The 24,386-nt window shown below is 35.2% G+C and overlaps 1 protein-coding gene across 1 annotated transcript in view; it reads right to left on the bottom strand.

The window, feature by feature from the left end:
- Positions 1-186: 186 nt before the first annotated feature.
- The window catches only part of ESF1 (ESF1 nucleolar pre-rRNA processing protein homolog), a 63,555-nt gene continuing 39,355 nt past the window's right edge, over positions 187-24,386 (bottom strand). Inside the window, exons 10-14 of the mRNA XM_029917470.1 lie at positions 14,394-14,515; positions 11,024-11,111; positions 3,130-3,212; positions 1,331-1,477; positions 187-607 (exon numbers count right to left, since the gene is read on the bottom strand). Of these exons, the coding sequence (XP_029773330.1) occupies positions 314-607; positions 1,331-1,477; positions 3,130-3,212; positions 11,024-11,111; positions 14,394-14,515 (734 nt within the window). The 3' untranslated portion in view covers positions 187-313. The remainder of the gene's footprint in view (positions 608-1,330; positions 1,478-3,129; positions 3,213-11,023; positions 11,112-14,393; positions 14,516-24,386) is intronic.

Below are 24,386 nucleotides of genomic sequence, written 5' to 3'. Positions count from 1 at the left end.
AGAATTGTAAGCAATCTTTTAAAAAAATTAGGCCAAGAGTAATTTACTATTAGTATGACCCAATTTCATAAAATACAAACATTTTGTAAATCTTATATTTCAGTTTAATTAAATTAATTATGATTAATCTGTGGAAATACACATAACAAATCTGTCAATCATCCACAAGTAAGTCAAACTGCTATATAGTGGGAGAAACTTTACAACTGTATTTTATTCATATTCTTGAAAGATAGCTTTGTTCCTAATAAATATTCCCTCTATCACTTCAGTACACTTTAGGAGAACACATTCTTAATCCAAAAAGAAACACCTATTTGACTTTTTGTTTTTTTCTTGCTTGAAACTGCTCTGTTTTGTTTTTTACAGATTTAATCAACATTGACAAGGCAGGATCAATGGACCTCTTTTGTGATTCCTTTTGAATTTCACTCTCTTTTTTCTTTATTGCCTGAGTAAGTTCTTGTTCTTTTTGTTCTCTCTGCCGGGCTTTCTCCTCAAGGATTTTTTCCATAGCTTTTGTTTTCTTAAAATTAGGATCTGAAGGATCCAGATTGAACAAGTGGGAAGTATACATTGCCTGAAACCGTGCATCCTTAACATTTACCTGCAAATACAAAAGAAAGACAAATAATTAAATTAGTAAATCAGAAGGCCCAAAATGGGGCCAAATGATGGAAGTGAGCAGATTATATAAAATACAAATGTGAGCATTTTATACTGATTCATTAGAAAACTGTTTCCCACAGATCTTCAATGGAGTTTTAAGGCCTACTCCTAGAAGTCATTAAATATTTGCTGACTGCTGTTTATAGATTTTTTTGTACAGGCTCAATCAAACTCACACATAGGGCCTGTGTGACTATTAGGAATAAGTACTTATTAGTAAAAAGAGGGAAAAGAGCAAGTGACAGAAACAAGAGGTATAGCAATGAAAAAGGTACGGCCTACTGCAGTGGGCATTGTACACAGTGATAAGATGTGACATGAACCTGCTATATTTCAGTCAAGCTTGAGTATGCATATTTTTCCCCACTGTGAGCATCACACTGCACGTGATTCTAACATTAAAAGCTATGTATTTTTGGTGCAATAGGGCTACCAAAAGACAAGCCAATACTTCACCTGGTACTCAACTAAATAAACAGTGGTTTGACCCACCCTGGTATGAACTGGCTGTTCTGGACTAAAGGATGGTAGCTTTGGCGCTACTGTGGGCCCTTCTCAAGACATCTCAGGCCCACTCTGGTTGTGTTCTGTGCTCATCTCCAGCACTGACTTTAAATTCAATACCAGCTTTAAGAGACTAATGACTTTTGTCCCTGGTTACCTCAAAGTCATCCTCTAATAATTCCTTCTTTTTCATCAGCAGTTTTTTCTTCTTTTTGCTTAGATTCTGGTGCTCTACAATCTTATTGTAATTGAAGTGTTTCTTGCTCTCCTCCTCCTCATCCATCATGAGCAGAGCCATTTCAGCCTGTAGAGAGGAAAAAAAAAGATCACACATACAACAGTGCTCTTTTGTCCCAAGCAAAAGTATGGGGCACAGATATTCCCTCTAGGAAAAGAGAACCCCGTCACTAATGCTCCGGGACAACATCTGTCATCTATAAACTGATTGTGGATTACCAAAACTCATAAAGAAACCCAAAGATCTTTGTTGAGCCATAAGATAAAAATTTTAGACACATCACGAAGAAGAATTCTGGGAGGAGGGTAAGTTTGTGTTTAAAAACCAGATATTTCACTTATTATAACTGGTTAATAGGTTATAGGAGTCCCCGAATCCCCTGAATAAATATTTTTCATTTTCACTTTGGTCTCTTTAAGTAACAACACTAAATCTAGCAAACGTGGTATTTTGTGACACAAACTACACTTTCCAAACGTGCTTCAACAGCAAGGTATTTCTTCTTTCTTTTGCTTCTTTTACCTTTACTTTTTAAATACTGATACATTTCTATAAAGGCAGGGTCTTAATATTTGCTTCTGAAATCTAATATGTCTGTTTTCATTAAGCAGTGGCATTTTCTACTATCCATGGGATTAAACATGAACCTTGAGGAACTGTGTAAACAACCATGTATACTAGAGAAAATACAGAGTATGCTGCCAGCTTATGTGCCACTTAAATTGCTTTAATTTCCTTTCACTTTCCTCAATGGCACTTTCAGTTGGCTTTCTTTTTAAAAGCCATTTCCCACCAAAGAAAGATTTTCTTTGTGCTCCTTTACTCTCTGAGCATTACTGTTATGTGCAGTAAGTGGAGGACAGAGAACATGCATATGGTACAGAGTTCAGGTGGGCAGTCAGGCTCCCTCCCAGGCAGTGACAGCACATCAGTCATATGGACACTGCTGCCTCCATTTCCCACCTCAACACAAATACATAGTAATCGGTGCCATGGATCTTTGGAGTCACTGAAACATAAGGGTCACTGCATTTTCAAGAAAGATTTTAATTTTATACATAAAAATTATGTTGTTTATGTAATAAGAAGTCAGCACTTGACAACACAAAAACAGAGTCTGAATTATAGGACAGATTTGGATTGAATTAAAACTTACGGCAATAGTATTTCAAGGTTTTAATAGCAGTATTTTTGGTTTTAGTTACAGTAAGGATTAAAAAAAATTTACTGTTTATTTTTGAAAGAGAGAGCAAGCAAACTAGGGAGCTAGAGAATCCAAAGGCTCCAAGTTCTGAGCTGTCAGCGCAGAGGCTGATGTAGGCTTGAACCCACAAACAGCAAGATCATGCCTTAAGCCAAAGTCAGATGCTTAACCAACTGAGCCACCCAGGCACCCCACAGTAAGAATTTTTAATAATGAGTTATTTTCCACTTAATCAAAAAGGGACATGCCTCAGGTTTGAGATAAATTTCAACTTTGTACTAGCTGGAAAAATGTTTGGTAAAAAGGCTGTACTTAAAAACTATACTGCTAAAATATTTAATTATGTGTTTTATAACTTAATTATAAATGTCATTGCTATATTTTATGTTTTATTTTTATATTATATTTTTTAAGTTATTTTTTTATTAGGGACACTAGAAACTCACACAGACAAGTTCCTTTAAATTGTACATATCAATTATCCACTAGGCATGTAACAATGATTATGTTTTACCTTTTGTCTTTCTATTTCAGCTTCTTCCACTGGAGACGTGGCATCTTTTGTAGATTTCATTAAATTTTTCTTTTCTTTTATACCTGGCACAACAAACCAACACAGAAAGGGGGAAAATTGTAAGACTATTTGTAACCTTCTGTTAAAAAAAATGCAAGATATCTAGGAATAATCTTATCAATAAATGTACAGAAACTAAAGACAGTTAAAAAATATTAATAAGTGATGACTATGGGTGTGAATGAAATAAATACATTTGAATGGGGTGACTGAATATTATAAAGAAGGAATTTCTTCTGAAAGTAATGTATGATTATATCATTAACTGAAAAAGAAAAATCGTAAGATCATTTTTAATAGATATAGAATATGCATTTGATAAAATTCAACATCCATTCATAAAACAGAATAGTATGGCTTGTATATAATAAAATGCAGCACCATATATCCCTGGAAAAATTATTGAATAACTAGTACTGGGCAACTTGCTTTATTCTGGGGAAAAAACTGAGTTACAGCATCATCTTATAATGTACAGGAAAATAATGCAGATGGATTAAAGAGTTAAATATTAAGGGAGGGGGAACAACACCTAAGAGAATTCTGAACTTAAATAGAAGAAATATATTCTTAGCATAAGAACAATAAGAAGAAATAACACACACAAAAAAGTGATTTTAGTATATAAACTCTTAAAACTCTGTATATAAAAAACTCATCTGGAAAATGAAAAATTCACCTTTACATTAAGAATTTCACAGTAAAATTTAACAAAACTCTCATTCTCTAAAGACAGATCTGATCTTTGGTACCCTGCTTATATTTCTAGAGATTCAGGGACTTCTGGAGACCACAAGATGTCAGAGGAGATGTTCTCGGCCTGAGGAACAGGTAGTCATACATAGCAATTAAAGGCACTTGAGTCTGGGGCAGTGGCCTGGGTTTAAACTCTGGCTGTACCACACTTCCATTGTGGCAGTTTGGGCCTGTGTCCTTATCTGTAAAATGGGGATTATAAAAATAGTACCTACTTCATAGGGTTACTGTGAGGACTAAATAAATTAGTAAATGTGAAAAGGTCAGTTAATACCTAACACACAGTGCTATAAAGTGCTTCCTATTATTGTTATGACAGTCTGACTACACATACATAAGATGTCCTGGGCTCCTTGGTGATCATGCTGATGTCTGAATTTTTTCTTCCTTTTTTGTGTCTGTTGGAGTGGGAGGGATGCAAAGGGAATTGGTGTCAGGGTGCTTAAGTATGAAACACTAGTGTCCTGAGTAAGATGGTTCAGAATCTACAAAGACATGTTCTGTTACTTTAGAGTGTTATCACACAATGCCAACCTTCTCTGAACTGCTGAACACAGTCTTCTTTGGCTAAGTTGTGTTCTGTACTTCCAACGCAGAGAAACCAAAAGTTTCTAAGCTTACATAGCACTTACTATTGTGATAGGCAGTAACACTATTCTCTTCACTTTATTCAACAATATTATGAGGTAGATTCTATTATTTGTTATAGTCTTCATTCTGTGGATGAGGAAACCAAAGCACGAGAGATTAAGTAATTCTCTCAAGGTTAGTAAGTGAAGGAACCATGGTTTAAACCTGAGCAATCCAGCTCAGGCTCCCTACTGTTAATCACTAAGCTACACTCCTTCACCATCAAATGTCATTCTCCTTCTAACAACTCTTTCCATTTAAACTGCATTTTGTGAGGCGCCTGGGTGGCTCAGTCAATTAGGTGTCCAACTCTGGCTCGGGTCATGATCTCATGGTTCATGGGCCTAAGTTCATTGCTGCATTGGCCTCAGTGCTGACAACTTGGAGCCTACTTTGGATTCTGTGTCTCCCTCTCTGCCCCTTCCCCGCTCCTGCTGTCTCTTGAAAATATGAGTAAAAATTTAAAAATGCATTTTGTTTTGAAATAGTAAAGTAAAATGTATATAGCATGGTTCAATAACTGCAGCTAATGGGATAACAGGAAAAGCAAAGCCTAAAGGAGAGAGAGGCTTTAGAAACTGTTCCATGCGCATGAAGTCCCTGCTGTACTCGTGCAGCCATACGCAGCTGAGAGAAAATGCCAGCATAAAAGTGCTACTTGGGTTCACCCCTCAGTGCTACCAAGGCATCTGTCTATACTTGCAGGAAGAAGAACTTGTGGACAGCCTTTCTTCCTAAAGTGAAGATCCTTACTGTTCCTATCTCAAATGTTGTCCAGGATATGATGTGTCTACTTTCAGACTGTAACATTTTCTCTATTCTGAAGTATGTGTATCTATCTATCTATATATAAACATCATCAGGGTTCTACTTTCTAGGGTCTGACTTCCACACCTTAAGTTTACCTCTGCTCTTATGTTCTCAAGGCAAGAGTTCCTTTTGAAGTGAATGGACAAGTGATGTACACAGAAGATCGTTCCATGGCAGGAAAAAGACAGGCTGTATATGATTAATATATAAAGGAGATAAAGATCTTCATATACAACTGTGGGAAATGATTTCAAAGAACTCACAATGAACTGTTACAGATTTTATAACAATCTGGTGAAAACTCATAAAAATAAACTCGGAAGAAAGATTGTAGCAAAGGAGGAAAAAAGAATCTCCAAAATGGTCAGGGCTAAAAATGATACCCAATTTTAGCATGATGAAAATTTATTTGCCCACAAAGAATTTACTCTGTTGGCCTGAACCGTTTAGTCAGAAGATAAATAATGTGCAGAGATCCTTTCTGCACTGTTGCACTGTTAACAGGATCATATTAAGAGAGTGCATCTCAATTAAAAACAAAACAAAACAAAATGGTTTTTTGCCCTCCTTGGAAAGTTTTCAGACCTAAGTTAGATAAGAGTACTAGGGAAATGAAAGTCCCGTTCTGAAATGGTAAGAAACCACATGTACTGGGACTGCTGCGGAAAGTACATATGGATGATCCTGATACATTGACAGAGATTCAAAATCAGATGTTAACAGCTTAAAAAAATAAATCTAAACAATCCTTACTGAGGCTACTATCTCTTTAAGCAAAAAAAAAATGTAACAGAATACATCTATGGAAAATGATTTGTTGCAAAACAATTGACCTGTAAAAGGAATATCTGTAAAGGAAATTTCATATTCCATTACTTGTAATGTCTGAGAAGTGTTCTCATAAAATACTTCCTCCAGAGGGTTTAGCTGAGTACTTAGGAGAATAGTTAAAAAATTCACTGGAGGGCAAATGTGGTCTCAGTACTGACCACACAGGAGTGATAAAGCCCCCTTGCAATTCACTGTTTTTGTAGCAAGTTCCAAGATTAACAGATACAGTCTGTTAATCATCCTCTGGACGTGGGCATTCTGGCTTTGCTTGGAAATCCAGCAATTCCCTATATCCACCTCTTATACACATGGGTCCTGGCTCTGGCTTTGGTCTTCACAACATACTTGTAGGGTTACAAAAAGTAAAGGGAGCCCATTAAGACTCAAGTTCTACCATTTACCATTTACCACTGGCCTCTGGGCAATTCAACTCTGTTTTTTGAGTTTCAACTTACTCATCTATAAAGTGGGCTCAAGTCTGGATTAGAAGACAGAGTGCATATAAAAGCATTTTTAAATTATAAGCCAACATATGCAAGCAGTAGGATATAAGTACTCATCTTACTGCTTGAATGAATCAAGTATGTATCTGTATTATTAGATTTTCATGGTGGTTTATTGTTTATCAAATATTTAGGTTGTCAAGACAAAGGATGTGTTTTAATAGGGCATATTTACATGTGATGTCCTTTATTTCACTACTTATTCAAAAATAAAATCTTATTAAAGAGTTTACACAATTAGACAGCAACAGACAAATTTCTCCAATACAGTAGACTCTTGAACAACACAGAGGTTAGGGGCACTGACCCCCCCAACTCCCCTGTCCCCCAATGGTTGAAAACCGATATATACCCTTAAACAATATTTTTTAATGTTTTATTTATTTTTGAGAGACAGAGAAAAACAGAGCACAAGCAAGGGAGGGGCAGAGAGAGAGGGACACAGAATCTGAAGCAAGCTCCAGGCTCTGAGCTGTCAGCAAAGAGCCCTATGTGGGGCTCGAACTCACAAACCATGAGATCATGACCTGAGCTGAAGTTGGACACTTAACCAAATGAGCCACTCAGGCACCCCATACCTTTTGACTTCTATAAAACTTAACTACTAATAGGCTACTGTCAATCAGAGACCTTACCAATAACATAGATTAACACATATTTTGTATATTTGTACCTACTGCATATTATAATTTTACAATAAAATAAGCCAGAGAAAAGAAAAATTTTAAGAAAATCATAAGGAAAATACATTTATAGTACTATACATTTATGAAAAAAATACACATATAAGTGGATTCACAGTTACACCCATGTTGTTTGAAAGTCAAGTATATTTCACTTCTAAGAAAAAAACTTTTAGCTCATTCTAGAAATACATTATGTTTTTGAAACTCTGATTTGGTATCAAGTTTGGAAACAAAATAGAAAAAAGATAGCAAGTTTATAGTGTAAGAGAAAAACAGAAGGAAAAGTGAGAAAAGATTTCTAGTACTCACACTGGCTTCTAACCCAAGCCAAACACCAAGTCTGGCATTAATCAATGAACTCAATTCCTCCATATTTTGAAGAGTATGTAAGTTTAGCTGTATGGGATTGCCAAGGGCAAAGGTGTTATAAATGTATCCAAGTCCATCTGGCTTAAAATGTCTCTGTCCTGCTCAACCATGGGGCTTGAACTATACACCCTTCCAAATACTAATGCTTTTCCTCCTATTCCACAGCTGCTCCTTCTCAGTTTTTTCAGCTTTCTCCCTAGCTTCAAGTAGTACCTTATCCAGTATGACAGAGTCATAGTACCTTGTGTAAGCTTTCCCCAACCTCAGAGCCCAATCCTGAATCCTCTTCTCTTACCAATGCTTTTAACTTCAAGGTCCATGGTTTGAAATACTATTTATATGCTACTGGTTCCTAAGTTTATATCTGCACTGACTTCTCAGCTGATCACCCAGACTCCTTTATAAATATAACCTAATATATCTCAAAGTAATTATACCCAAAATGGACCTATTGACCTTCTCACCCAAACCTACTGTTCCTACATTCCTTCCTAACTCAGTAAATGGAAGAACATTCTTCTAGAGATTCAAACCAAAAATCTAGAGTTATGCTAAATTTCTTCCTTACGTAAGTAAGACCACAACTGTATGTCCAAAATATATCTAGAATTCCATTTACTTTTCTCCTTCCAATTCCATTACTGGCATGCTATCTAAACCAACATCGCCTCTTGAAAAGCCTGGTCTCCCAGCTCACACCAATGCCTTTTCTTCAGTCTGTTCTCTTCACAGACCAGAATACACACCAGATCATGTCATGTTCTTGTTTAAAGACCTTTCAGTGACTTCCTGCTGTCAGGAGAGTAACTCCAAATGTTTTGCCATGACACAAGGCCATGTAGGATCCTGTGTCCCACCCAGCCGGGTCTCATATCAAACTCCTCTGACCACTTTCCAGCCACATTGGGTCTTTCAACACAAGTTCTTTCTTACCTCATAGCCTTTCTACCTACTTTCCCTTGTTTGCAATGCTCTTTATGCTTGACTCCTTCTTATTCTACAGGTCTTAGCTAAATGTCACCACTTTAGAAAAGCCTTTTCTGCCTCTCCTGTGTCTAAAGTAAGCCACTCTTACTTCCTCCAAGTTTTATCCTCTATATTACCCTATTTTCTTTAAAGTTTATTTATTTGAGGGGCATCTGGGTGGCTCGGTTAGTTGAGCATCTGACTTCAGCTCAGGTCATGATCTCACAGTTAGTGAGTTCTAGCCCTGTGTCAGGCTCTGTGCTGACAGCTTAGAGCTTGGAGCCTACTTCGAATTCTATGTCTCCCTCTCTGTTCCTCCCCTGCTCACACTGTCTCCTGCTCAGAAATAAATAAAGCTTAAAAAAATTTTTTTTAAGTTTATTTGAGAGGGAGAGAGAGAGAAAGAACAGGGAAGGAGCAGACAGAGAGGAAGAGAAAATCCCAAGCAGGCTTTGTGCTGTAAGTGCAGAGCCCCCTGAGGGGAGCTTGAACCCACAAACCATGAGATCATGACCTGAGCCAAAATCAAGAGTCAGACACTTAACTGACAGAGCCACCTAGGTACTGTCTTTACCCTATTTCCTTTAAAACACTGACCATATTCTTGTAATATTCTTACATGTTTACTTGTTTAGCATGTCTTCCTTAATACTACAGACTTCCCAAGAAATGTAACCTTGCTTGTATTATTACTGCTATATCTCTAGCCTAGCAGAATATCCAGCACCTAGGAGGTAGTATTTATCAATAGAATAAACAAACATGGCAAGATACCATTTTTTCATCCTAAAATTTATGTAAAAAAATAATTCTCAGCCTTTCTATTTTTCTTTTTCCTTTAATGAAACAACTTCAACCCAGACATAAATAATTACTCTTAGGATATATTCTGAAAGCAAAAGTAATTGAAAGCAAACAAATTTTATCCATACTTCTCCTTGGATCTTCTGCTACTACCGTTAGAAAAAGCTTATTCACAATTTACATGTGCTGATTCTAAGACAGAAGCCACCACAAGCCATCAAACAATTTGACTTACTCTTTGAATCCTGCCCTGAGTTCTACAATCTGACCAGACTATATATGCCTAATGAAGCACTTTGGAATGAGAACAAGGAAACTATAATGCTTTGCATTTCTCCATTATAAACCTGGTTTTCTGAAAATAGAGTATAAGGCTAAAATCCATCAAGTTCTAGAAATGACCGCTCAGGTATGATAAAAAGCAGAATATGCTAAGTTTCCATTTCCTTTTCCAATTCCTAAGACTCTGACATCCTATAATAGACTTTATTCATCTTGATCTCTTTTTCATCAATAAAATGTCCATGCTAAAAGGCTATAACAACCAGGAAATAATTTTGAGCAATTTTGACTTTCCTGTTGAGAACTACTCTGGCCCACTAGTCACCAGGGACAAGAAGCAGGGAAACTTCATAAAATCCTACTCTTTACAATGCCGGCTTGGAGTTGCTCCAGGAACAAGCCTTTTGCAGTTCTTGTGTGTGGTATTCCAATTAGGAAAAATGCAAAATGCATGAGAACAAATGGAAAATGCCTACAGTAGTCTCTGCGCTGACTCGTCTATGTATGGTTTGAACCTTTCCACACACATTTATACATACCAAAAAGGTACAAATGAAAGCATTCGGGAAAGAATGAGCAGTGCATACGCAATGGAAATAAAGCTCCTTGGATATAGGAAATCAAACACCAGATAGTTCAGTGATCCAAGGTAAAAGGGGAGGAAGCTGGCTTTCATCTACAGTGATGAAGCAGGATAAATGTAAAAATGGATAAAATGAAACAGATGTTTTTGTATATTTGAGCAGTAAAGCTTTCATACTACACCATGTAAAAATTAAAAGGAATTTATCCATACATCCACAGAAACAAAGTTATTTCACACTTTCACTTTTTCACAGCCTTTGTAAAGACCTAGAGTAGATGTGTCATAAAAAAGCAGTGAAAGCAGAGAAGATGACTTCCTTTCCCCTCATCCTTTTATAGTCAATCTGTCTACAAGGAAATTTCCAATAGCGACTGATCCCTAGTAAACCATTAAATTAACATCACCAAAAGCCTTCTATAATGAAATTACTCACATGCTGACCCTTTATAACTGGATAGATGTTTATACCACAAAGGACAGACGTACATACAGCCACTAAAAGAACTACAAAATTCTAGGAATTTAAGAGAACGAGTCATTTATACTGTTTCTACCTATGTCACCTTTCTTCTTTAAATTCTAATTAAGAACTCAACTATGGGCTGGCTTACCTATTTTTGTAATTTCTTCGGCAAAGTATGGGTCATTCAAATCAACATCAGAGGGAAGTTCATCTTCACTGGCCTCTTCAGCAAGAGCCTTAAAGTTGAATATAAAAATATATACTGTTTATTACAAAGACCATGAGGAAAAATCCTATCATTTCTTTTTCCTTTTTTATGTACTATTTTTTAAAATTTAAATTCAAGTTAGTTAATAGTGCAATTTCCATCACTTATATACAACCCCCAGTGCTCATATCAAAAAGCGCTCCTTAATGCCCATCAACCCATTTAGCCCATCCCCCTACCCACCTCTCCTCCAGCAACCGTCGGTTTGTTCTCTGTTTTTAAGAGTTTCTTACGGTTTGCTTCCCTCTCTGTTTTTATCTTATTTTTCTTTCTCTTTCCCTATGTTCATCTGTTCTGTTTCTTAAATTTCATATGCATGAAATCATATTTGTCTTTCTTTGACTTATTTCGCTTAGCATAATACACTCTAGTTCCATCCACGTTGTTTAAAATGGCAAGATTTCATTCTTTTTGATCACTAATATTCTATTTTGGGTATATACATATATCTGTAAATATGTATACCACATCTTATTTCTTAAGTCAAATAGTTCAATCTAGAATTAAGCCAGTTTTTAAAACTAATTTGTAAAATAACTCCCACCTGAGTCATTCTTTTGTTTGTTCAACAAATATTTATGGAATATTTAATAAATGCATAAAACTATGTAGGGTTGTTGGGAGAAGTGAAAGTTATCAGATACATAGTTTCTGTCTTTAAAAATGTTACAATCTGGCACCTGAGAGGCTCAGTCAGTTAAGCTTCTGACACTTGATTTTGGCTCAGGTCATGATCTCATGGTTTGTGAGTTCAACTCTGGTGTTGGGCTCTGTACCAACAGTGCTGAGCCTTCTTGGGATTGTCGGGCTCCCTCTCTCTCTCTCTCTCTCTCTCTCTCTCTCTCTCTGTCCCTCCCGGACTCACACTCTCTTTCTCTCTCTCTCAAAATAAATAAATAAATTTAAAAAATAATAAAACAAATAAAAATTTTACAATCTATATAAAAAAGCTAGACACATAAACATATATATTTTGTAACAGCAGTTCAAGATAGGAAGTGCTAGAAGAGGCAAAAATGAAATGATACAGACATTTAAAAGAGAACACTTTTATGTGGGTGACCAGTGAAGAGGTGGCTTTATCTCTCACAAAATTGAGAAATGACAGTAACTATCAACAGCTTGAATTTATACATTGTGGGTTATCATTTAAATAATTACTATAACAATTTATTTGATGATTAAAGAAAGTGATTTTTTTTATTATGAAAATTATAACATATACAAAAGTGGTAAGGACAGCTTAATGAAGCCCCTGTTCTCATCACCCAATTTAAACAATTAGTTTGTTTTATCTATAATCCACTCTTGAAAACTCTTTGGCTATTTTTAGGTAAATCTGTTGGTTAATATTTTTCCTAATCAAATTTGAACAGACTATGTACTATATTAGAATACTTATTTTAAAAACCAACTGTATGAAATAAGTAGGATATATGTGAACTGAGGTCAGATAAACCAGATTGAGGCCTTCCCCCAAGAATCTAAAAAGTGAGTCATTTTAACAAAAAAATTTAGAATGCATTTTGTTAAACATTATCCTGCATGCTAAAGACCTACCAAGCCCTAAAATGAATACTAATAAGTATTCATTTTGATATTAATATCGTTTTAAGAACAAGAGCTTCTATGAAATTTTTTTTAACCAAACTTTAAAATAGATTCAGTAGTAATAAAATGCTTCTAACAAAGTTTATGGAATAACACATATCTATTCACATATTTCTTTAACTGGTTTTAGATCTAAATTTTAGCTGTACCAACTACTGAATATAAACACATATTCATTTCTTCAGTAATAATTTTTCAATGTCAAAACTGAAGTCATAGCAAGGAAAAGGGGCAAAATATTTATAACATGCAGGAAATCCTTAAAACTCCTCTGTATATGAGAATGCGTGGATAAAAGGGATCTGTTGGAGTCCAGCACTAATCTAGTATAGAGCAATGCACCTAGAACAAACTGGCACTCAACAAATATTTTTAGTGGTAGTAATGGGTCCAGGCTTAGCCCAACGAAGAAAAGATAAAGTAAAAAGCACATGATAAGTTCAATGTGCCCAGCAAATAAAAATAAAAGAGAATAGCTACTAAAGGTCTCAGAAACAAGTGACTACTTTATTGACCCCCAAAAAAGACCCACTTATAAGTTTTATGGTACATGGATGGCTTAATAACTTGTGAAATTACTTCATTTAGAAGATATGTTACTTCCTGCTTCATTTTAAAAGAAGTTCTAAGGAAGAGGGAGGACAGGGCTCTTACCCTTTACCCTCATTTTATTATCTATTTCCAGGAACACTGACTAAATCGAGGAGTATTAAAAATCCTTCTGGTGCATCATTCCATTTTGCAGCCCTCTATCTTTACAAGCATTGAAAGTCACAGCTGCTTATGTAGCATATAGAGAGAATGCAGCACAGTGGGAAGGACACTGGAGTGAGAGACCTGGATTCTGGTCTCAGCTTGGCCATTAATAAGCTGTGTTTCTGGTGATGAGTCACTTAATTTTATACAACTATAAAGCATCAGGATTGAACTAGAACTAATCATTTAAGTTACTAAAGTTTCAAAATTCTGTGATTACTGATACTATCTTAAGACAATAAGTGTACTGCCAGAATGCTACATTTCAGTGGCAAGATAGAGCATTTTTAGCAGCAAAAATCGTTCAGTGATCTCTGGTAATACTAAGGACTCTGTGGAAAAGATGTTATCCTCAAATAATGGGAGTCAAATCAGACTTTTCAAGACAACCTATTAGTACTGAGGAAATATCTTTAATTAAAGGGATTTAATGACAGGATGTTAAATGATCCATATGAATAATACTGAAAACTGAAAATGCAGGTAGAAAAAAATTCACTCGTTAAAAATTTCTCTATGTATATATCCTCAGGTAGAAAAAACTATATGCATATTTCTTTCTCAAAAATAGAAATAAGCCAAACTGTTTTATATGTAGGCATCAGTTAAGCTATTTATTTTATGTAGTATATAAATGTAAAACACTAGAGCACAGTAGTTACAGTGGTTCTGGGCTTCTATTTGGATTTGCCCCTCATTATGCAGCTTTGCAAAAACCACTTAAGCTATTAGGTTGCCCCATTCTTAATTTCTTAAAATTGTGATAACATGGCCTACTCTAGGGAGTGATTACATATTATGAGATGATGGATGCTGAGCTCCTGCTGTCTTCTGATAGAAGATTGTTGTTCAATAAATATTTGCCCAAAAGTATCATTGATACCTTTTGTTTCTTTTTCAGTCTTTTTTTCTCTTTCTTCTTCTCTAAAAATTGTTCCCAAGGGGTCAGTTTATCTTTCCCTTCCAATTTGTTTTTGACCATCTCTTCTGCACTTTCTTTCAGACCTAAGAAAAAACACAAATAGAGTAAAATTTTATTATCTTTACTCAGTTAAAAATGTAATTTACCAAAAAGATCACTTACATATATTTAACAAAGCAACAAAATAAAATGCAATACTGAATTCTGTAACACTCCAAAATCAGAATAATTTAGGATCAACTCAGATCAAAGCTATTTCCTAATAACAAACAATAATAAAGTGAACCAAACCAAAACAAATAAGTAAACAAACCCAGCAAGTTGATATATAGCCAAAGCACTAAAAAAATCCTTTATTTATGTTCAAATTTTATTTCTCTATATTTAATTGCTTTGAGACTCTAAGAAAATCCTGGAACAAAATCTTCTCAGAATACAACTACTCATTCATTTTTGATAGCAAATGGTAAGTGGTCTTTAACATAATTATCTCTAACTGCTCTGTTGCCCAAATAAAAGACTGCATTCCCTGGAAACTATAGGTGACTATCAAAAACTGATTAGTAAGGCAATCCTTGTTGAAACAGCTGGAGGAAAGAATTCTCATAATCTCTCCTACATTACTCTGTGAAATATATCCTTAAGACCAAAAGGACAACCAAGTTCTGATTCCACTTTGATTTACCTCTTTCAATGTTATTTGCTCGTATACTTCATCTCTAAAGGTCCTTATTTCTTATATTCTGCAGTTCCTAATTTGTATTTCTTTGAGGTTTATGTAATAACTGGACTGGAGTGAGAGTGGAAAAGAAAACGCCGAGGCTGACCTATCTGTCCATGAAGATCCTCACTACTGCCAAAGTAAAGGAAATGTGATTACTGGTGTTGTCACCTTCGATAATAAAGATGTTTGTTTTACTTTATAGTGTTTTTTGGACATCATGGTTCAGTTTGGGGAGAAGGCAGCTTCAATATTTAGATGACACATATTCATTCCAAAAAACATTAATGGAATGATTCAAAATGCCTTTTAAGAGAGTCATGGTCAATCCAGATCATCTTCTGAGATATTTTCTAAATTCTAAGGTGACAACAATCCTAAGGATATAACAATTCTTTTTTTTTCCCCCTCCTGGTAAGCATATTAATAACATTCAGCAACTTGCCAAAAAACGTATAGCTAGGAAGGTACATGACTGTAATTGCCTGGTTATCCTCTATACTATGACCAGATACATCTAAAATGGTTGTTTGACCCAGAGAAAAGAAACGTATATAGTGAATGAATAAAATCAAAATCTTTGGGCCTCAGGTTCTTTATCTGCAAAAGGAGGTTGGTCTCGATCAGAAACATGCAGCCCTCCCACCACATATACCTTTTTTTTCCCATGAAAGAAAATACCTGGGAGAAGTCCAAATACATAACAACTAAAAGTAGTGTTTTAGGTCTTGTGCCTCCAAAGAACAGCCTGAAACAGCTGGAATAGATGATCTCTAAGGTCCCTTCCTTGGCTTTTAAGCCAATACTTAATCTCCAAATTTCTATGGCTTAGAAAACTATTAAATTATATGCATACTCAAGGTTATGTAGATTTGTTTTTATGATATACCGCTGGTAAGATCTTTGATTTATTGGATGCCAAGTCAGAAACACAACTCTCAATTCAAATATGTTTCTTATGAGAAAAATACAATTCACTTTACTAAACAATTTCTAAGAGAGAAATGTGAACTGTATAAAAAGATGTCCAGATCTCTGATGGAATCAACAGATACATAGCACTAAGGAAATGTAAATTGGGACCCTTATTTGGGAGAAAGCAACAAATCCTGACAAAAGAAGCTGATTTCAAATAATAAAATAATTGGTGTATATATTATGCCTGTGGGTTAGCATGCAGTCAGTCTAGTCTAATTCTACAAGCACAGTATTGTATTATTAGATAAAATGTTTAAATAAGCTTTAAGGTATTCTAGTATACTTTCCTCGACCATTAAGAAAAATTTTATGACTCCAAAATATTAAATTAATATAGAGACTTTTTTTCCACCAAAAATACTCTGTTAAATTTTTATCCTTGAAACTTAACATGATGCTTAGCACGGTGCTAAGGAAAGTTCCATATCATTGTATCTTAAGTAACTAGGACATTGTTTTGATGTGTCTTAATCATTATGAACTTCTACTCCACATGTTGGATCTTTACCAATTTTTGGGAACATGGGTACCTTGAGAATTTGATAAAAGATGTGGAATCTCTCCCTGAAAAAACTGTATTGGAAACACCTGCATACAGCATGCAGGGGCTTATGGATACTCAATGCTCATTTCCATATAAGGATCTAAGGGTCTCAGCCAAAGAACATTTACTGGTGCAGTAGAGGTCTATGGGAAGACAGGAAGCCAGCTCCAGAACTTCAAAACTTATTAGCACTGACATTTGTAGGTTCTATAGCAGAACTCCATACCTCGGCACTACTGTCATGTTGGACCAGATAATTCTTTGTTATGAAGAACTATCCTGTAATTGTAAGGATGTTTATCAATATCTCTGCACTATCCAGTAGATGCCAATAGCCTCAGACCTAAAAATAAAAATGTCTCCAGATATTGCCAAATGTTCTCTTGGGAGCAAAATCACCTCTAAGTTGAGAACAGCTGTTCTAGACAATGATTGGAAGACATTTCTGAAAAGGAGGGCTATTTCATTATTTGTATCACAGAAGTTATATATTATTTTACTTGGTACTTGGTACTTATACAATGTCTTTTTTACTTTCGAGTTTTCTTCCAACTAAACCAAAGGCAGCTAAAGTCACCTTCTTTTGTATTCCACAATATTTAACATAGTGCCAGACACATAGTAAGTACTTAAGAAACACTTAATTGACCTGTCTTGAAGGAGGAATTCTTATTTCAAGCCAACTGTTTGATCTTTTAAGTTTGGAATATATTCTCTCCAACAGAAAATGAATCAAAACTTTAGGATATAAAGAAATAGCCTTTATCCCAAAGTGGTCTGGGTGTGTGTGTGTTTAAGGACCTATAGCTCTAAAAAATTCATGAAATATTATTCTCAGAAAAAAGTTTAAACTTTTTTGGTATTTAGTTTGTTTATAACAACAAAGAATTAGTTATCTTCAGTTAAATACAGTGTAATTTTTTTGCCTGGCTCTCATGTAATACACCAAATGTGTATTAAGTAGAATGACAAACACATTGCAGTGAATTAACACAACACCATGATAACTTAAAAATGCTTTGTTCTCATTGTCATCATGAGGTCATTTATATCTCTTGCCACAGATCACAGTTGTTTATGCTCTGGCTCTTAAAAATATGTCCATCCCAGAAGCCTCTTGGCATATGCACAAGAACATTCTTCAGACAGTTTTAGCCTCATTTGAGAGAAGCCACTATGTGACTAAAAAACAACTTCATTATAACTATTTGTAGTTTTGCACAAAATTGTTTTTAAAAAGTTTAACTGTATAGCCAAGGACTGCCAAATTAGTTAAAAATAACATCAATAATCTTACAAATAAGGAGTAAAAAACTCTTTCAAAGCCAGCCACAAACACAGATGATTCAATTATGACAATAATTTAAGTACAATCCAATCAGAATTATTTTGGTAGTTTGCATACATACAAAAATACGTTTAAATATACTTTTGAAATCCACTAAAACAAGACTATACATTTCTCCTGACCTTACTCATTTGAAATATCTGAAAAGTCTTCAAGGGGCAGGACATGAATAACAAAAATTAGCTCAACTAGGTACTACAGTTGATTTTGTTTATAAAAATAAAATGCATGTTTTGAGATTTCTGATATAGGTTAAAATGGGCACTTTTTATTTAAGTGAGTACTTAGGATCCATTGAGAATATTTATGAACACTTACTGACTCAATCTTTACTTATAATTCTATGTCTAAAACAAACAATAAAACATTCAATTCCTAAACCAGTTTTTAAAATGTAACTGACTACCACCACCACCACCACTACCACAGTGGGAACTCCCAACTTGAAATTCCCTCTGGGTATACGGGTTTTAGAGGAAAACCACCAGCCATGTCCTGAGGAAAACTGACATCAAAGGCACCTGTTCAAATGGGCCAGTTATCCTCAATGGGGTAGGCAGAGGGAAGAACACATTTATTTATATAATAGAAGTCACAGGAATACGTGGTCCATATGAGTAATGGGGATCTTACCAGTGGTATTTTTTCTCTATGGTATTCAAGTGATTATGTACTTAGGATATCCTCAAAGCATACTGGATAAGTCAAACTATCAACCTTTGTAATAAGAAATGTAAAGATTTGATATGTTTTGAACATAGTTTAAGACTTGTTCAGAACAAGAAATTATTTAGAACATGTTCAGAATTTGGTTACTTATTTCTTTTTTTAACTTCTGTAAATCCCTCTTTCTTAAATTCTTACAGTACTGTATTCTTTTATTGTATATCATTTATCACAGTTGCAACTTCATATTTATTTGTGTGATTTTTAAAGTTATTATTAATGGCTATCTCCTTTACTAGCTTGCAAGCTCCATGAAGATAGAGGCCATACCTTGTTTCCCCACCTGGCCTCGCAAGAGCACCCTGGTGGCTAGTGGAGGACCTAGTATACATACCTAATAAATGTCTGTTGAAAGCAAAGTACAGATGACAGGATAAACAAGTCAAATTTTTCCCAACCTACAGACAGAGGGGAACAATGCGTGAAACTAAAAAAGTAAAATAACTACTTCAGGTAACAATCATAAACAGTAAGAATTACCAATCAGGCAGAAGCAATATAAATGTTCTTTGTATACACTTAATACTGTTAGAATACTGTTATACCTACTCTGTAGAAACAACATAGTAAAGATAATATGGATAAGAGGGTATAGGTAAGCTACTTAGACTGGAAACGGCTTCTCCCATAACATTTAATTCTCTATCTCCCATATTCAATGAGGTATCCATAGAAAATACCTCTAAAGTATGTACTGAACATATAAATGTTAATGCTTTTTGTTGTTGTTGAATGTCTAAAAGCTATTCCAGTGAGTAGCAACTGTTTTACATTTGTCTTGAATTTGAGCTTATACTCTAAGCTCTTCTAAATCTTTCACTCTCCCTCAAGAGTGATGCTTTCCATTTATAAGTATTTTCAATTTATTGTGAACCAAGCTGTCCCCACTTCTTAGAATTGAATGTTCTTAAAAAGCTGACTTCAAATAAAAGACATTTGGGCCTCATTAGGGAGCTATTGTTTTCTGTATTTGTCTGTACTATGGGTTTTTTTTTCTTTTCTTCTTTCTTTTTTTGCCTTTCAAGTAGTTTGTAATCACAGTGTACATAATAATAAACTGTCCTAATAATAAGAGAGTAAAATTCTGGCTAACTCTGGTGAAGCCATTCTGCTATTTAATTTGTGGCAAAGAGGAATGACAACTGCTTATTCTACCCTTATCTTTTACATATAATATTTACAGATGAGGTAGAAAGTAAATACATAACTTTTAAATGAAGAGCTAAGATGTAAGGAAACAAAAAGGAATTTTTGGAGTCTAGTCACAATAAGAAAGCTCAAATAGAAATGTTACACTAGCTCAGAAGCAAGGACTTTCCCTTGGGGACATACATATCCTCTATGGTATAGCATGTATCTTGGGTTTTAATGGGCTGCTAGACAAGGAGGCAAGAGAAAATGTTCAGTGCCTACTTACGGTGAAAGTTCTTATCAGAGACCACTACTTGGAAGCCAGAATCCTTAAGGGTACCTTCTGTGGGCGCTGACCCTCCTCCAAAAACTTAGAGGGAATACATGACTATTAGGGCTTTGGCTTTAAGCAGAACAAGGGAAGTAAAAACACATTTTTTTCTCCAGAGAGTTTATAACCACAAGCCTACAAACCATGGGTTTGTGGCTAGAATTCACACTATCTGTGTGGCCCCAAATACCTCAAACCAAAAATTTGGTTTCAATTGGTCTTGGATTGGAAGTGCCCTTAGGCATCTGGCAAATACTTTCTAAAGCACTCTCTAAAGAAGTACTTTTGACCCAGGCCTCTGAGAATTCCCACAGGTAAAGATAGATCCAAGAACAATGAGATCACAATAAAAAGTCAATATGAACCAGAGTCCACAGAAACAAAATAATACAAAAGCCAGGTCTACAAAGACCACAGGTTTTGAAATTATCAGATACAGAATAAGAAATCAGCACATTAAAAAAAAAAGAGAGAGAGAAAATTAAAAGATTATCAAAAGTATGAGACAGATTTGGAAAAAAAAACTTTCTCAAATGAAACATATGACTGAAATAATAAAGTCAACAGCCAAGTTAAACAACAGCCTATACAGAGGTAAAGGAAAAAAAAAAAAGAATGAACTGAAAGACAAATTGAAACAATTACCCAGCATGCTGCACAGGTTCAAAAGTTTGGAACATGAGAGTTATCAGAGATAGAATGAGAAGGTACCACACATATCAAATGGGATTTCCATAAGGAAAAAATAGAGAATGTGAGGAAAAGGCAATATTTGAAGAGAAAATGACTGAGAAGTTTCAGAACCGATGAAAGATATTAATCTTCAAGACTCTGGGTATCCAGTTAACTCTACACAAGATTAAAACTACCAAGCAAAAATATGATCTAAGTAAACCAAAATGAAACACTAGAACACTAAAGTATTTTAAAAGCCAGGGACAGAAGAGAGCACTGTGGAGAAAGGCAACCCTTTCCTAGCAGGGTTCAGAAGTGGGCTCCTGGGACCTGGAATTAAGATGGTATGCTCTTTAGTTATACTGGATTTCTTACCTGTAATTGTCAACAGGAGTCAAGGGGGAGTCTTGTGAGTACACAGTAAATTTGCCTCTCCCCAGAAAGAGGTTAAGTGGGGGACTAGCTTGGTGCATCCATGGCAACAGAAGTAGATACCCCTCCTTCCCCAATCTTCAATACCCACAGCCTCATCACCAAAATCTGCCTCAAACCCACCAGGAATAATCTCTGTGCCTTTTATCCCTATTTTTGGTCACCCCAAAAAAGTCCCTAATCATCAGGTTCCCCTAAGGTCCCATGTTCGTATCCTCGGAAGTTAACTATATATCCACTTTTCTGCCACTATCTCCTCTCCTCTCCAACAAATCTCTGGAATTCACAGTGAATTATCAGTAAAAACTCAATTATTGTATCTCTGAACATTTTCTTAATCTTCTTGTTCTAACTGAAATCTGGCTCTCTCCTGAAAATACTGCAAACTTCCAACACTTGCAAGTGGTTTGTTGTTGTTGTTAGAATTTGTTTTCTTTAACAAGCCCTCAACCAACTGTTCTAGGAGTGGGTAGAGTATGTATGGGGGTCATTTGTGCTCTTTACCTAGGGTAAGAAGTGTAGAGAGACAGACTAACTAATAAAACAGAGAGTCCAGCAACAGATCTAGGCAGGTTTTGTTTTGTTTTGTTCATGCAGAATATATTCAATACAGAGGAGATCCATGTAGTTTTGAAACTCTGGTACATGACAGAAGTGACAGGTCAGATTACTGGAGGAATGGAGAGATTATCTAATAAATGGAACAGGATTTAAAAAATTCTATGCAGGAGTTCAGTTGGTTGAGCTCCCAACTTCAGCTGGTTGAGTATCCACCTTTAGCTCATGTCATTATCTCATGGTTCCTGGGTTTGAATCTTGCATCTGGCTCACTGGTATCAGTGTGGAGCCTACTTCAGATCCTCTGTCCCCTCTCTGCCACTCCCCCGCTCACACTCTCTCAAAAATAAATAAACATAAAAAAAAATTCCATTTAGAAGATGAAATTGGATGCCTAACTCATATAAAAAAGCAACTCCCAATGAACCAAGGACTTAAATACAAGAAACATCAAAAATTTCTACCTTTAGTAGAAAATAAAGATGATTATCATTCTCATTTGTATAGAAAAGGATTACTTAGATGAAACACAGAAATCATTAACTATAAAAGACTGATTTAGCAATATTAAAATCAAGAACTTTTATTCATTAGATAAACCTCCAAGGGTGTATGTGGCAAGGGGTCAAAGGTGGGGAAGAGTTTCATATAGAAGAAGGTATTTGCTATCCTATAAAAGACAAAGGACTGGTATAAGAGATAAAGAATGAAAAGTCATCAGAAAGAGCACAAAAAATATAACAGAAAAATGGCCAAAAGACATTTATGAGTATTTCACTGAGGAGGAAACATAGATGGCCAAAAATATATGAAGAGATATTCAATTGCATTTTTTGAGAAGAGATGTGCAAATCAAGCACTGCTGTTAGGAGTATAAACTAATACCAACACAAAAAAATTTAGTATTTCATCTTGTAAAGTTGAACATTACACACCCTAAGACCCAGCAATTACACTCTTTGATAATACCAAAAAAAAACCTTGAACAAGTACCAGAAGATGCATAGAAATGTTTATAACAGCATGTTTCACCATAGTAAAGAACATCCCAAATATGTATCCAACAGGAGAATGGATATATAAACTGTGGTATATATACTCAAATGAGCTACAACTATACAAAGTAGAGATAAATCTTAGCAATATGATGTTGAATGAAAAAATACAGTGTCCACAGATTTTTAATTATCTACAACAAACCCATACTCTTTCCCTCAATGTCAAAATTAACAACTTTAGTGATGTAATAGTTAATATACCATACAATTCACCCATTTATATAATTCAATAGTTTTTAATATACTCACAAGTATGTGCAACCATCACTAGTCAATTTTAGAACATTTTCATCTTCTTAAAAAAAAAAAAAGACACTCTCTCTCTCTCTCCCCAGCAGGACACTCTCAAATACTTCTCCTCCTGCAACCACTAACCTACTTCTTTTCTCTATAGAGTTTCTTATTCTGGACATTTCATATAAAATATGTAGTCTTTTGTGATTGGCTTCCCTTACGTAGCATATTTTCAAGGCTGGTTCACTTTGTAGCATACATTAGTACCTCATTCCTTTTTATGCACTCACACTTTTTAGGAATACTTATGAATGACATGGAAATATATACAATGGAAAGCCAAGGACTGAATACTGAGATGTGCATGATTGTTGTAATAGGCATGGAGAAGTAGGGGAGATCAAAAGGATAAATATATGTACTGCATGACTCTAGCTTTTGTAGTGGATTCACTTTATTACTAAAAATAAATAAATAAAAGGGCCATGCTGGACCAATGAGAGTGCCCTAACCCAAGAATTATAATTAAAGTATATGAAGGGGGGCACCTGGGTGGCTCAGTTGGTTAAGCGTCTGACTTCATCTGAGGTCATAATCTCAAGGTTCATAGGTTTGAGCCCCGTGGCGGGCTCTATACAAACAGTTAGTTCAGAGCCTGGAGCCTGTCTTCAGATTCTGTGTCTCCCTCTCTCTCTGAACCTCCCCTGCTCACTGTCTCTCTTCTCTCTCAAAAATAAGTAAAAACATTAAAAAAAAAAAGTATATGAAGGTACAAAATAATAAAGGGACAAGGTTAATAAAGTTGACTACACTTTTTTTGTGCTTCAAAAGATACTTTAAAGAATAAAAAGTCAAAATCACAAAGTAGAAGATATTTACAAAACATATGACCAATAGAGATCAGTCCAGAATATATGAAGAACTTCCATGATTCAATAAAACAAATACTATATAAGTCAAAATACATGAACAGGCATTTCACATGAGGAAAGACAAAGAAATGTTTTTTCCTCATTGGTAATTAGGCAAATGCCTGAACAATCCTTTAGGTCAAGTCATATCCCTTCCATTTTCCATGTCATTTAGAGTAAAATCTAAAGTCCATCCAGAGGTCTCAAAACCCTCTGTGATTTGGCCAACTCTCTGCCCTCGTCTTCTACTACTCTCCATTCCCTAGCTTGTTCTGCTCCAGCCATTTCTACTTCTTAAGTGTTCTTG

The sequence above is a fragment of the Suricata suricatta genome, chromosome 12, assembly GCF_006229205.1.
Source record: "Suricata suricatta isolate VVHF042 chromosome 12, meerkat_22Aug2017_6uvM2_HiC, whole genome shotgun sequence".
Lineage (NCBI taxonomy): Eukaryota > Metazoa > Chordata > Mammalia > Carnivora > Herpestidae > Suricata > Suricata suricatta.
Note: the sequence above shows the minus strand (reverse complement) of the source record. Positions and strands in the feature narration are given on the sequence as shown.